Here is a 15,212-nt window from a genome sequence, read left to right on the forward strand (position 1 = left end):
TGACCATCTCCCCTAGCCTGTCCCCAGTCTCTGACCATCTCCCCTAGCCTGTCCCCAGTCTTTGACCATCTCCCCTAGCCTGTCCTTAATCTCTGACTATCTCCTGTAGCATGTCTTCAGTCTTTGTTCATCACCTGTAGCACGCCCTCAGTCACTTGCCATCTTCCTTGGCATGTCTGCAGTCTCTAACCATCCTCTGTCATATATGCAATCTCCGCAAGAACCATTACCAGAACTGCCCTATTCCATAACCAAATACCTACGCAGTACATACAATAAGCAGATGGAAGTCTTAACTGGATCAAGTGAATCATTTTTCTCCTAAGCCCTGGGTATCATAAACAATAGTTTTCCACCTTTTACATCCTCGATGCTTCTCCTGTAGCTTTTTTTTGCAGCCATTTCCTGTCTATATGCATCCCAGAGATGGTTTGATGACATATCTCAGGCCGGGTTTCCTAATGGTGACAACACTAGACTATGCCTACATAATATACATTAATACTTTACCTGAATTTCTTTTAATTAAACCCAGTTTTGTAGAACAATTATCATAGACTAAAGAAATCCATGGCCCATGTAGACTTTGTCCTGTGGCTGTGGTTCTTACTCATACTTTTGTTGGTAGATAAGGCCACCACATACCATAATGTAGCATGAGAACAAATATGGCTGAATCCCAAGTTCCTTTTCATGTCATAAACCTATTAGATATGAAGTAGAGGAAGAGTTTTTTCTTTTTGCAGAGATTACAGTTAACTAGTTTGTAAACTCTTCGAGGCAGGGTCCTCTACTCCTCCTGTGTCATTGTATCTGTCTGTCATTTGAAAGAGACCCTATCAATGGACCATTTACGCAATGCTTTCATTGAGATTATATGCACATTCAAAGAATTTTAGGCATGTTATTCACTAGACATCCGGAAGCCCTGGGACTGCTGCTGTACAGCGCCATCTTGTATGTGATATCAGAAGCCCCACAAGCAAAATGTTCTCATTCTAAAGCTGCGTTGCTCATTTCATTTGAAGTAAAGAGCCTCAGTTGTGGCCCTTGACATCACCAAAGAGCCACACATGAGTTGAATTCTGTACAAAGCTGCCATGACATTTTATGTTGAAATTGGTTAAATGATTTATTAGCTAGGGACGCAATGGGGTTAATGTAATAAAGTTCTCCGAAGCCAGGAGAGGATAGACTATCATGGGTGAACTTGGATGATCCAGCAAAGCTGTAATGGATTTCTTAAAATAATTTGGTATTCGGAAAATGTTTTCAATCCTTGACCAAATTCATCTCAGGTTTGCTGGATTACCCAGGTTCACCCATGATAGTCTATCTATTTCAGTCCTGGAGCTTTATTAAATCGGGCCCTTTGCACGAGACTGCTAAAGATTACTGTTCTTTCCTTTACAAAGCAATGTTTTCACATTTCCTAACATTAGGCTGCATATATTCTGCAGAGACATCCAGCAGCATGCAATAAGTGCCAGAGGATATAGGTTGGGTACCAGGGCTCTATAGTACCCCCCTATTCACCCCTCCTGGGGCAGCTTCATTAAAGATGAAGGAGGGTGGTGAAGGGAAGGGCAGAGAAGCTGGGCTAGCACTGACAGTAATAAGTCACTGCCAAGGCTATGATTTGAAAGAAGGGAGTTGGCTGTACTAGGGAACTGTATATCATTGCAAACAACAATGAAAGGAAATATACTACAAGAAAGTGTTAAATATACTTACATACTCACAACTTTTTTACAAGATGACAGGGTCTCCTTTAGGGAGATTTTTCCTTCTTAGAAGATTTAAAGAAATTGATTTCAGAAGGATTGCTCTGGCTAGTCAGATTCCTAACAAACTGAGCCATCAGAAGTGAACAATAGATTTTGCAAGGAAAAGCACTACACCAAGCATATTCAAATAATAAAAAGTCCAACAAAGGTGACTAACCAACACGTTTCGGCTGTAAGCTTCCCCCTTCATCAGTGCTCAGACTGCTGGTTTAGGTGGGGGGTTAACATAATTGATTCCCTAACTCAAAAGCCCATTCTGCATTTGAGATGCAGTTGCCCCCTGGTGGTAGTATGAAGAACCTATGGCTCACATTCCTCTCCACTTGATTCATCTTCCCTTTAGAAAAGGAATGTATAAGTTTCCTTTGCTGCCCTTTGCAGAATATGCTGATTTCACTGTCACTTCACATGCCACGTGCTTGTTCTTTATTGGAGACAGAGACAGCTGGGCAAACAGCATTTTTAGAAGTAGAAACCCACATACTTTTCTCAGTACAGACCTATGTGCACATACCAGAAATATGGGCTGGGAGACACTGCAAACACTCCATAAAAAAAAAGTTTGATTGCAGAATTTATTAAACGTATTGTGAGCATATAAGTAGATTCTACTAGCAATGGTGGTTCAGTATGGAATGTGCACTCCATTGGGTGAATGTACGCAAGTTGGGTGTCTGGAATGTTTTTGGATATTTCTAATAACTGTTAGTTTTTGAAAATAAGCATAGTTTGTTGGAATTAAAGTGCATTGAACACGCCTATCGATAAAGCCCTCTTGTACATCTGCAGTATAGTGTACAGCTGAAGGGTTGCCAGCACATCACAGGGCAAAAAAGCAAAAAATAATTTGCTGATCTGTGCATTGGGGCATTTATTGGCGTGCCATTCAAAATAAATAGATATGCTGTGTGGTAATGTATGATAAAAGACAAAATTTGCTGCATACTACCACAACGCACCGAGGTGAAGTCAACCTCAAGGAGACTGTAAGAAGATCTTTGCATGGGCCAATGCACATGTTTGGCACCGGTTGGTCTTTCCAACATTTTTAGGGTTTCCATTGACTTTAATTATAATGCTAGCACCCAGGGTCAGGCTGGGCCATAGGAGGAATGTAAAAAACTTCAGATAGGCTTCAGTCACATGTCCCAAAAATTAGGTTTTTTATGCCCTCCGATCTGATGCCCCTGGCTGCTGCTAGCTTATAAATAAAATGTCAATGTGCCAGGAAAGCTATGCATACGTTTTCAGTTCCTCTAGTAAGCCCCAGGTCCTAAGTCCAATGCAGCTACCCACACATGGACCTTAAAAAAATAATTTTTTAAAATGTGCAGCTGAACTGATGCCGGACTCTGAACTATCACTCATATCCCCCATGCGGATGATGATTCCTACTTGGCCTTCCTTTGACATCAAATATGCTGAGTTAGCAGCCTCCATAGGCTTTCTCCTGGTCAGCCCTAAAGTTGCCATTTTCATCAACTCTTTTGCTATGCAGAATGGTGACGTTTCCCTGAAATGTTCCAATATTGTGGAACCCTTGCACAAATATCCAATTTATTCAATGGGTGGGGCAGATAAATGGTCAGTCATTCATCATCCTGGCTGACAATGTAATACCCATACCTCTAATTTAAAAGAAAAATCCTGTATGTGCAAAGCTGTCCTTCTCATCTCAGAATGTAAACATAAAGTTTGTTTACTATGTAAACACATCAACACCACTTAAAGGTGGAAAAAAAAACACCAAGGTGTGTGTTTAGGTGTGAACACCTGAAAATCCTGTGTTTCCCCCTCTGAAAGTCCGAATCTAGGAGTCTGAGTCTAGGAAGTCCAAGATTTCATCTTAATGGCCATTAATAATGAGGCGCCATTCATGGAGAACGCTGGGTATAATTATGTACATGGAATATTAACTTCTCCAGATAAATATGTCAACGTTTAATGGACTTGTAAAGCCAGCTGTAGCTATTTAGATAAGAAGTCCGGGCAATTATTACAAATACTTTAAAATCTAGTTAGCTATTCATAAGAAAGGAGAAGCCTAGGACTTTTATAACCATTGTACTCATGGGGGACCCTAAAAAAAGTGTTCTGCTCTAACCAATGGGAAAAAAGCTCTTTGCATTGGTTGCCAGAAGGAAGTGGCCATACTTACAGAACTGATCAGAATGTCACAGCTATAAAGGTTTTAGTTTCATACAGCTGGCTCTGCCAAGTGGTGCTGGGACCAGTAGGCACCAATTTATGGGAGGTCAAACAGCCATAGCTTAAGGGACCCCTGGCAACTTCTAGAGGACCCTAGGGTTTGATGGCACCCTGGTTGGGAATGCTGCACTAAAATCTCATATCATATGGTATTGCCAGAGTCATTTTCATTAAACCTGTAGCCTTCATAAAAGCATTTTCTGCCATGAAGGTACTTACTGGTATGAGATGGCATCACCCCCAACTGTGGCATTACCAGCCCTTCATTACTCAAGTTTGCTGTTGTCTCTATCAGTAATCCTGTCCTAGGAAATGGAATGCAGCTGGATGCATGTAGATGTGAAGTGGTTGCAAAGTCTTCAGGACATCTATAGCACTGAAAGGATGAAAAAAAGGTTACAACAATTATTTTATTGACCTGGTTGGCATTGTCATAATCCTTGAACTCCTCCCTCGGAACTCCATCTGTTCACTACATGGACTGACATCTTTGATCCCTCATTTTATGAGGAGGTGTGTGCCCATGGTTTTTTTATATCTGTACCCAGTGTTTTTCAACTTTTAGCACAGGGGGGACCCTTAAAATTTTTTTCTGGTCTTCAGGGAGCTCCTGTTATAATTACTATACCCACAGATCACAGTATATTAGTGTGGTGGTCAGTAGGAAGAATGTCTTTACTTTGCTGGCCATTGGGAAGATGTCACCCTTACAGCCAAAAGGATCATTGGTGTCACCTATACTGACCTAAGAGGTAGAAATTGCTCATTACGCAAGGAAGCCCTAGCAACCTCTGGAGGAACCCTAGGGATCCATTGAACCCTGATTGAGAAACATTGATCTAATCTATGTAGACGTTTTAAAAGTGGGGGGATTTGGCTGTCTGCCCCTTGTGAATACCTGCCTAAGGAATCTGGGATGTAAGAGGATTGTTACCTTGAACCATTAGAAATTCACATGGCTGAAATTCACATTGCCTTATATATGAGAAGTAACCTCTCAATTGCTGAACTGAAGAAGCAATAAATCTATCTGCAAAACGTGTTGGTTATTCATTATAACGGCTATGTTGATCTTTGATTTTTAAAAGAAACGCTGTTTTTCATTTGAATATGTGATTTACTTAATATGTGATTGTGTAATTTTATATGTACATAACAATAATGTTTGGTTTTAGAAATAATATTGTATACCATATTTGTTACTAAAATCTCTACTGTTCTCCCCATCATTTGGGACGAGAGTGAATCCTCCTTTACTTGAAGGAAACCTTTCAATGCCAGGACATGGCTCCACCTGTGAACTACCCCAGCAATGTAGGTGACAGACCTCACCCCTCTTTCCTTCTGTGGCACCCAAAGTGGTTTGAATCACTTTGGCTAGAGCTAGGTGATCGGCATTCTTAAGGAATTAGTGAATGTGCCAGCAGCTGGCCAGCAACAGCAAGTGCCCACTAATCCAGTATAAATAATTAATGTTCATATTTGGCCAGGTGTGTATGCACGTAAATCTATCGCTGCCTTTGGACATGATTTCTTGGCTATGGCTTGTTATACACTGTCACAAAGGATTTCAAAAAATGTGACATTAAACAAAAGGACTCCCACTAACTTCCTCCTACAAACCAATAAATCAATATGACCCAACAACAAATATAACCTGTTGCCAGGAGGGTCACAGAAACTGCATATGCAGCACATGAAAACACACTTATCATGCATTTATGTGCTACCATTGAATTGTGACCCTCAATGCCAATCGATGGATGAAAAAACCTACCTGGACTATTTTCTATGACATGCAGCAATGCAAAAATGTGCCCCTGATACACTGAAAACAATGAGAGGCCAAGTAATGTGCATTATAATACACTGTAACGCATGCGCACAAACAGGGCCTGTTGACGCACATGGGCTAAACTATTGCTAATGTCTCCTTTATGATAAAATGTGAATCTTCCTATTTCTGGACAAAAATTACCAATTTAGAATGTTTATTTTTCTTACCTTGTGAAGGAAGATATAATTACCATTGTCCAGGTCCCTTGAGGGTGCTGTTTCCAGGTACAGACAACTGTTAATGAAGGGCAGCAGATGCGCCCTCCCTAGCCAGTCCCAATGTCACTGCTGCAGTCTCTTCTTCTGGTCCTACCTTGGGCATCCAATAGGAAATGTTCATGTCATGAGGGTAGTTACATGGGAACCCAAACAAGTACCCCTCATGTTCTAAAGAAGGTAAAAGAGAAAACTCGGGTTGAAGTGTCACATGACCATGGATCCCCTTTTTAAATGCCAACCCTTAATTAGGCTACATACATGTCAAACATTAGTTGCCCATAACAAATGGTCGTGCTGGCCTCAGGTGAAAATCTGCCATGTGTGCAGTGGTTCTCATTTCATTTATCAACATGCTGTAGTGGATTGATAAAAGTCTGATCAGCAAAGACCACTGGACTTCTATGGAGGAGAGCATGGCGGGGTGCTGCTTTCTCATTCTCCCCCGCCTCTCCATTGGGTGGCGCTGTGTGTACAATACCCATTCGAGATTTGTCACTGGAAATGATCGCAAAAAATATTTTCTAGGGACAATAATCTGATATAATAATTGGACACCTGTATGGGGATTTAGAGCGCAGTTAGGGGACGGGGGGGTTTGAAAGTTTTAATTTTTTTACTAAACGTTCAGCTTCAAGCATTGCAGTTTTCAGATGACGGGAGTTTCAGCACTTTGTCAGGTTCTAGGTTCTTCTAAGGTTGCTACGCAAGACTTTTCAGAAGTTGTGAAATCTTTTCATTGCTCACCATGCATTTTAAGGGTTAATTCTGGCAGTAAGAAGTCTGCTGCCAAGATTAGTAAAAAAAAAAACAAAATCTGTTTTATTATTACACAACATTGTCAGCGTGTCCCCACCCCGATTCTCTGGAGCCGAAACTTCAAACCGGTTGGTGTAACAAATAAAAATGAGAGCTGTGTAGCAATGACAGATAACCTGTTCTTTGTGTGCATTATTGTAAGTTAAAAATACTTATGCACATAAGTACATTTACCCATTTACCCCCCTCAAGTGGGTCAAAAAACTAAATTGGACTCCCATCTAGAATATCCAGATACAAAAATCTGCCCTTTGCGGCCTAGCGTCCCTCCAATCCACACTGGTAGTTGTAAACAATGGTGATGTGGGTGAAGATTCTGGCAGTCATGTGGATACTGCCTATCAACTTTGAGTTTCCAATCACAGCCATGAATGACCAATGCCGCGCCCCCTGTTAACAGAAGCTTCACCTCTTTGTCTACCTCCTAGCTTCCATGTAAACAGGAAAGGACATCACTATTGTTTACAACTACCAGTATGGATCAGAGAGGCGCTAGGCCACAATGGTCAAACCTCCATAACTGCACATCCTACATAGAGAGTTCTTTTTACATTTTTAATGAACTTTGGGAAACGGAGAAGGCAAAGATATGACTTTATGCCTTGGTGTTATTATACATAAAATCTAACGCTGGCCGGTTTTTGAATAAAAAGTATGGTAATAACATTGTCCTTTGGTACCAAAGGTAAAATGATGAGAGCGCCCCCTTTCCTATAAACTGGGAACAACTTCAGCAGCATGGGTACGGGTCTGGCTTTTTGGGACCTCCCTACTGCTGATGCAACACTGGAACATGCTTGTGCAATATGCAGGGGGGCATGTGACATGCAATATCAGGGGACAGGTGTCACTAAACAGAGGAAGCTGCCTTTATGAGGACATTCATGATCAAGTAGCATTCTTTTGATGATGATGGAAAGCAGCTATTGAAATATTACCATGTTATGTGAAATTTTTATTTGTGGCTTTACATTTATCATAATGAGTTTCTCATTTCTGTCTCTTTCAGGTGTTCGGACTGCTGGTCTGGGCATTGATAGCAGACAGTAATTATTGGCACGTCCCCGCTTATGGCTGGGTGATGTTTGTGGCCGTCTTCTGCTGGGTGTTGACCCTCATCCTTTTCATCCTCATTCTTATCCAGCTACACAGGAGAATTTCCATTATTCCATGGTCATTAGTGGTGAGTATTTTGTAAACGTTATCATCAATGCATCAAATGTGCAGACACAGACAACATTCTATATCTGACAAGGGACCTAACCCTTCTCCATTGTGCCCAAAACTATAAAAGCAGCCATTTTTAGTTTGGGTTAGATATTAAAGTATGTGTTATGGCCAACCTCCCCTCTTTTTGTTTTAGCTTGGACAGTGGTGGGGTGTTGGTGAGTGTTTAGAACCCCTGACAAGTTTCCATTGCCTGTCGGTGAATAGCACTTTGGGATCTCTTTCGATGAGTGGTAAATCAAGGCTGGTGGGAATCTCTTTTTCCAAGGCACTCTAGTATAGTCTTTAGCAGCATGAATATATACCGTAATAAGTTATAGCTAAGGTAAAAAAATAGCTTCACCCCATAAGATCTTTCAAAAATAGCCAAAACCCCACTCACAGTTGGCAAAAAATAATTATATTGTTGAAAAGGAAGGCTAGAACAAAGAATTATTTTTTTTCAAGCTGGCTGCATTTATTCTACAACACTGCAATCCAGGTCCTTCACATACTTTCATGCTCTTATACATAAATCTCTCACTAACCTTGGTTCCCAAAAAAATTGGAATTTTCTATATCTAAACACCTCATCAACTCCAATATCAGCTAAATGTGTTTTACATAAATTACCCCTGAGGAAGCCAATAGGCGAAACCCGTCGGGAAGCAAAAACATAAGCATAATACGTAGTTCTTGGTCAATGGGCTGAATTTATAATTGGGGCTGGACCAATCTACTGTAATTGTGAAACCATTGATTATTTATTATTGCTTTGTATTGATCGTATTGTAATCGTTAGTGTATACGAAACATATCGAGTTGCCAAACTTAAAAACATTTCTGTGTTCCAACCTTTCCTTCTCAACAATATAATTATTACAATAAATTGTGTCCCAAGAGACAATTTAGTATTTATCAAAGTTGTATTTTAACCCTCCCCCCTCCAAATGTGTTCAATTTTTTATGGACGTATATTTCAAAATAAAAAAATATATTTTGGAAACTTACAGGAGCAATGTTTTTTTTTATAATTTACGTGGTTTGTATTGCTGAATGTGTACCTGCTGGGGTCATTTCCCCACTCCTGGTGACCCTTGTCAATAAAATATGGGAAATCCAATTTTACTGTTGTTACCAAAGCAAGAGGTAAGATGAAACCTTCCAATAGTGAATGCAGAATTTCCTAAAATCTCTCACTTCCTGTTGAGCCTCTGGTACAAATTTGGCAAAGGTTTACTTTTTTTGTGTATTTACACCATGTATGTGGTAAAGTACGTCTGTTAGCCAGCAGGTTTTTGTGCATTTAGACACATTGCATTGGGAAGACCATTCATTCTTTAAAAGGCCGATAACACAACTCAGCATTAGAAAAAATATATAATAAAACAAAATAAATGAGCGAAGCAGCCACTAGCCAGCACAGTGTTTTGGAAAATTAAACATGCTGTTTCTGCAGTTACCACCTCTACCACATCATGGTGATATGCAGAAAAATGCCTTATGGGCCTTTTTTTGCGGATTATACATGAAAACAGAATTTTAAATTCTTGTATATGTTATGTGCCCGGTATAGGCACATTAAATATTTACACCTCTGTATTCTCTTCCACCAGCTGTTCATCTACCATGCAGCGGCCACCGTACTCTATGTGACCGCATTTATCACCTGCGCTGCCTCCGTCCGAGCAGGTTGGTTTTTCGCCAGTGACTACAATAAAAGGGCGGCTGCCTCGGTGAGTGAGAATAAAGTCTTGGGGGTGATGGAGCATATTGGGTATTACACCTTATATTGTATAGAAGCCCAACTGTTACTTGAATGGGGAGACCCATGCAGGGTAAAACAGGTTACCTAATGCCACTCAATAACCCACATAATGCACCCCAGCGGGCGTTTTGTGAATTGTCGAGAGGAAAGTGGAAGGTTACAAAAGCAATGGCTTACAGCTGTACAATATCTGGACCATTCCCGCCACCTCATAGGCACATACTTGTTTCAGATTTTGAACCAAATCTACTACTTTAACCTTGTCCTGATAACCTCTGACATTTATCTTACAGTTCTTTGCCTGCGTAGTGATGATCGCCTACGGCGGAAGCACCTTCTTCAGTTTCACCGACTGGCGAGGTCCTGGTGCAAACGCAGCTTCAGCTCAAGCCTGAGCCTCCTCTCCCGCAGACCTGATGTGTACATAAATATAATTTTTATTGTAAAAATATTGACATGCACGAACACTAACCTGGCGCCTCACTTGTGTTCCTGTAAAACGCCACCGGAAAGCTCAGCAGCATCAACAATTTGGACACCGTCTGGATTTGCAGCTTTCTCAATGGCATTGTAGAAGTGCAGCGGTAGCCAAGAATGCAAAGATTTTTTTTGTATTGCTCTTTCTTTCATTTGATTTTACATAGCAGATTTTATAACTTTAGCCCAATTTTCTTGCAACACTAAAAATGATCGCCATGATTAGATAGTAAAAGACTTCTATACACTAGAAGTACAGCAGTCTAGGGGCCTTGCTTGCCCATAGCTGAAAAGTGTTCGTCCTCCTGCAATGTATAAATAGTAGCCCAGGCCTGGACAGGGGGCAATATAAAACTTGCCATGGCAGGTAGCATTCTGCCATTATTCCCTTTGCAGGAAAATGTTTAATTCTTTCAGGAATGCTGCTTTAGGCTTATTAAAGCATGATAGGCTTAAAGTGTAACTCTAGCCAGCTGTTTACATAAATTCCTTAGGACAGTGTGCTACAGAGAAGGTATACAAGGAGCTCAGCCCCTGGAAATACCTTGTGTTATGGGCCCTGTTTACCTTATGTGCGGTGCAGGAACATCAGACATTGCACAGAAAGCAAGTCAGACATTTTTAGTGTTTGCATCGTGGTGCAGTGAATTGCTACAACAACCTCATACACACACTTCCATCTCCTTGTGTGCACCATCCCATGTAACAGTTGGGGTCACAGACAACAGAGCAGGTGGCTGTGTGTTGCAGTAACAAGATATTGGCAGCAAACATCTAATATAGTGAAGCCTTACTAGGAAGAGAAGTTGATTTCCCAGTAGGGATATAGAAAGCAATAATAACCCGACAGGTTACTGAAATATTTATTTTTAGCATAGTGGAAGTCACAACAGTGTTTCCACTAGACCCCTGAGCTGCATTAAAAAAAAGTGTTTTACAGCCATCTCAATGGGCAGCCCAGTGCACCGATATATATTGCAAGCTGTGCTTCTAATACTGCCAGGGGCTGATATGGTGTGTTTAGGTGTCATTAGGATTGAATGGCAACCCAGCTCATCAATGTATGTCTCGTGCTTAAGTGCAACACACAAATTGGAACAAAGCTTTACAGTAATGAAGGGATCCATCCTCAAGTTATATGTGGTGAAGCTCACTTGTAGTACGAGTACTCTCTCACAAATGTACATTTATTGTTGGTCCTTACTGTATGTGTATAAATGTTTTCCTAACAATACATTAAGAATTTTATGAACTAAAAATGTTGGTGAATATTTGCTTTATTTATGGTTTGCTCTGGGTTATCTCATTTTCTTTGTGGAAACCATGCAGTTGAATGCAAAGGGAGAGGACTCTGACCAACTGAAGCTCCTAACAGGGGTGTCAAACTCTGGCCCCCCAACGGCCTTTTTTTTTTGGCTCCCAAAGGAACCCTTAATAATGCATTGAAATAGCGTCGCTACTACAATTTCCCGCATCACTCATGTCTATAGACCAGCGGGCTCTCTGCCTATGTGTGGCCCCGCATTGGACTGTTTTATAGATGTAAATAATGCCGGGAATTTTAGTAGCCGCGCTATTTCAATGAAGAGGGGGTTTTAGCAGCGGGCCACTCATAAGATTTAGCTTCACATTGGCCCCGTCTGGCATTTCCAGCACTCCCCCTCAGCTGTACTTTTCCTTGCTACTCCAAGGCATGGACTGGAATAGTTGGATTTTCATAGAAGAATATTGTTATTATTATTGTTAGGCTGTGCAAAAAAGGTTACCATTGAAATTTAACTCTGAAGGCTACAAACAGAGAAAGAGGCATAAGATTTTTTCCTAAATAAAATAATTTTTATAGGCTTGTTTCAGATTGAATGTGAAGCAAAACCTCTTGGTTTCCATTTGAAAAGGGTTTATATCTAATGAGAAGAAAAAATGGCCTTTATTTTTTCAATAAATTTTAAAGTTGGCCCACGACTTTAAGTTTTTAAATTTTGTCCCCTGTGTATTTGAGTTTGACACCCCTGCTCTAAACATTGGGCCTGATTTAATAAAGCTCTCCGGGGCTGAAGAATTTATACTTTATTCAGTGAACCTGGGTGATCCAGCAAACTTAGAATGAGCTCCTTAAAAGTTATTTGCTATTTGTTAGCAAAGGTTTTGAATCCTGGACCAGATGCATTCCAAATTTGCTGGATCACCCAGATTCACTGGTGAAAGTTTACCTTTTTGCAGCCTTGGAGAGCTTTAAAAAATCAGGCCCATTTTGTTTAAAAAAGCATTTGTAAAGAATGACATAACAACACATAATGCTGTGCACACAGCAATAATACAAGACATTCTCTGGTCAGTACAGCCATTTGCCAAGATCTGCGATCATTTAAAGATCACATACCTAATGACCATGCACACAACCATTTGCCATCCAACATCTGTACACAAAAAAAGGGATGAAACTTATCTGAACACATCTATCAGGATGGATCATTTGTTGCACCTCGGAATCATCAGCAGTCGCCATCTTTTGACATCATCAGATGCCTTTTAACAAACAATCTAACAATGTCAGTAATTGTTCATTTTTAATGATAGTTATGTAGCTTGTGTTTAAAAAGCAGAAGTCACTCAACTACACAATGGGGGATTTGTAAAGCTCAGGTTCCAAAGCTAAAACTTCTGATTGACACCAATCAACATAAATATGTTGATTTGTCTTTTTTCCATCTATACGTTTGTCATAGTGAGAAGAAAATAAATGTATGGAGGTTTATTGTGGGCTCTGTGTCCATCCGTGCATTTCTTGAAACACTTCATTTGTACATCAAGCAAAACTGCATGGACATCATTTGATTTTTAAGGCAATCCCTATGTTTTAGAGACAGTCAGTATTATTAAAGCAAGTGTTTCTCAACAAGGATTCCTATAGAGGTTCTAGGGGTTCCTGGAGCATTTGGAGCCTCCCAGGTCAGTTTAAGTGACACCAATGACCTTTTCGATTATCTTTAAGGATGGAATTCTTCCCAATGGCCAGCAATGTAAGAGGCATTCTTCACTGACAACCACACTATGGCCGGGTACACACATGCAATAATTGTCATTGGAAAGGATCTTTCCCTGACAACAAAAGCCTGAGCAAGTACTGTACATACAGTGCTGTTCTGCTCTATGAAGAGTGGAGGGGGGGAATGATAGAAAAGCACCCCGCTGCACTCTCTCTCCTCTTCACTTTCATTATGATTGTTCCTCATTAATTGTCCAAGGATCCACAAGAACGGTTGTTGGAACAAGGAGCACTATACACACGTCAGATTCTCTTCTATCAGCCCCAAGGCGATTATCGGACGAGAATAATCTGGCGTGTATACGTAGCCTCATGTACGGTGAGCTGTGGATATAGTAATCATAGGAGGTATTCCCTGAAGACCTGAAAGTTATTTCAAGGGCCCCTCCATGTTAAAAATGTCAAGAAGGCTGTATTAAAATGTCATAATATATGTTAATATGTATGTCAAGTTCACACAATATATGTATGCTAAGATTTTCATGGAATGCACATATAGTCACATACATAATTATGTGTTTCAGACCAGTCTCTGATCCCCTTTATTCTTCCCATTTACCTTATTATAAGACGTTGAGAACCAGTAATGTGGGTTAGAACCATCTACAACCATAAGGTCACCACCCACCTACTTTGAAGTCACGGCTATTGCATTGCAACCACAGGGCGAGGCTTTAAAGCTGAACAAAGACATTAAAAATGCATGCATAGGAGTTGCATCTGCCAAAGGACTTGTATGTAGGCACAGTCCTAAGATTACCAACACAGTCAGGCCAGTAACATTTTTTGATCCAGTTAAGCAGCACATTTAGATGCACATTCCCAGCCTGTGACTGGACAGAAAAAGAAGAAGCAGTAAACTGATGAGCTCATCTCTGTCACTGTTCCTAGGCATGGCTTCACAATACATGGTCTTGGGCAGTCTCAACCTTTTTAACATGGGAGAACACTTGAAACAATTTAGTATTAGTATATTAGATCATAGTATATTAGTGTGGTGGTCAGTAGGAAGAATGGCTCTTACATTGCTGGACAGTGGAAAGAATGTCACTCTTACAGATAGCCAAAAAGATCATTGGTATCTATAAAAACGACCTGAAAGGTACAAATTGCTCATTGCTCAATGAACCCCTAGCAACATCTGGAGGTTCCATTTAACCCTGGTTGGGGAAACACTGCTCTAGGGGATGAAACCAGAGATTGTGACTGCACATGGAGCATCAAAATGAAGATGCTTCACCAGTTGCATGAAAGGAGGAAGCTTACTGAGAAATAGGACAGGTCAAACTTCTTAGATCTAAACAGGCATTTAACCCTTAGCTGTGCAGGGATGACCCATCTGCAAGGGTAATTGTTCTATTTTGTTCCTGGAGTTTTGCTTCAATTACGTAATAAATACAGAGCTGCATTAAATTTGTGTATTTCACATCTGCGTGGTGTTTATCTTCAAGCAATCATTGCACAGATGAAGAATATTGACTCACTATCAAAGTTTCATAAGACTGTCTAGGTAACCAAGTCCCTGTATAATGAGTGATGAGCATGTTGTGTGACAGCTGCAACAAAGACCCAGGAGCGATGTGAAGTTTAAAAATGAGCACAATATTCATTAAACATTTATATAGAACAAAAAAAAAAAAAAAAATGATGGCTGCAGATGGGTTGGTAACATGCAGAAAAACTATAACAATTTCCTGATGCTGAAAACAGTTTTGCATCTTAGCTGGAATACTTGGATTCATGTTACAGATGAGAATTCTTGCATTTAAAGAATAACTCATCATACAGCTCTGAGGGCCAAATCACCATTAGTGCAGGCATTGGGGCTTGAACCCCACTAGCACATTGC

The 15,212-nt window shown here is 40.4% G+C and overlaps 1 protein-coding gene across 1 annotated transcript in view; it reads left to right on the forward strand.

Moving 5' to 3' along the window:
* PLLP (plasmolipin) overlaps positions 1-11,576 on the forward strand; it is a 13,955-nt gene extending 2,379 nt beyond the window's left edge. The window contains exons 2-4 of the mRNA XM_072422493.1: positions 7,876-8,049; positions 9,689-9,808; positions 10,134-11,576. Coding sequence (XP_072278594.1) covers positions 7,876-8,049; positions 9,689-9,808; positions 10,134-10,235 — 396 coding nt within the window. The 3' untranslated portion in view covers positions 10,236-11,576. The remainder of the gene's footprint in view (positions 1-7,875; positions 8,050-9,688; positions 9,809-10,133) is intronic.
* The last annotated feature ends 3,636 nt before the right edge of the window (positions 11,577-15,212 follow it).

This window comes from Pyxicephalus adspersus, chromosome 9 (assembly GCF_032062135.1).
Source record: "Pyxicephalus adspersus chromosome 9, UCB_Pads_2.0, whole genome shotgun sequence".
Classification (NCBI taxonomy): Eukaryota; Metazoa; Chordata; class Amphibia; order Anura; family Pyxicephalidae; genus Pyxicephalus; species Pyxicephalus adspersus.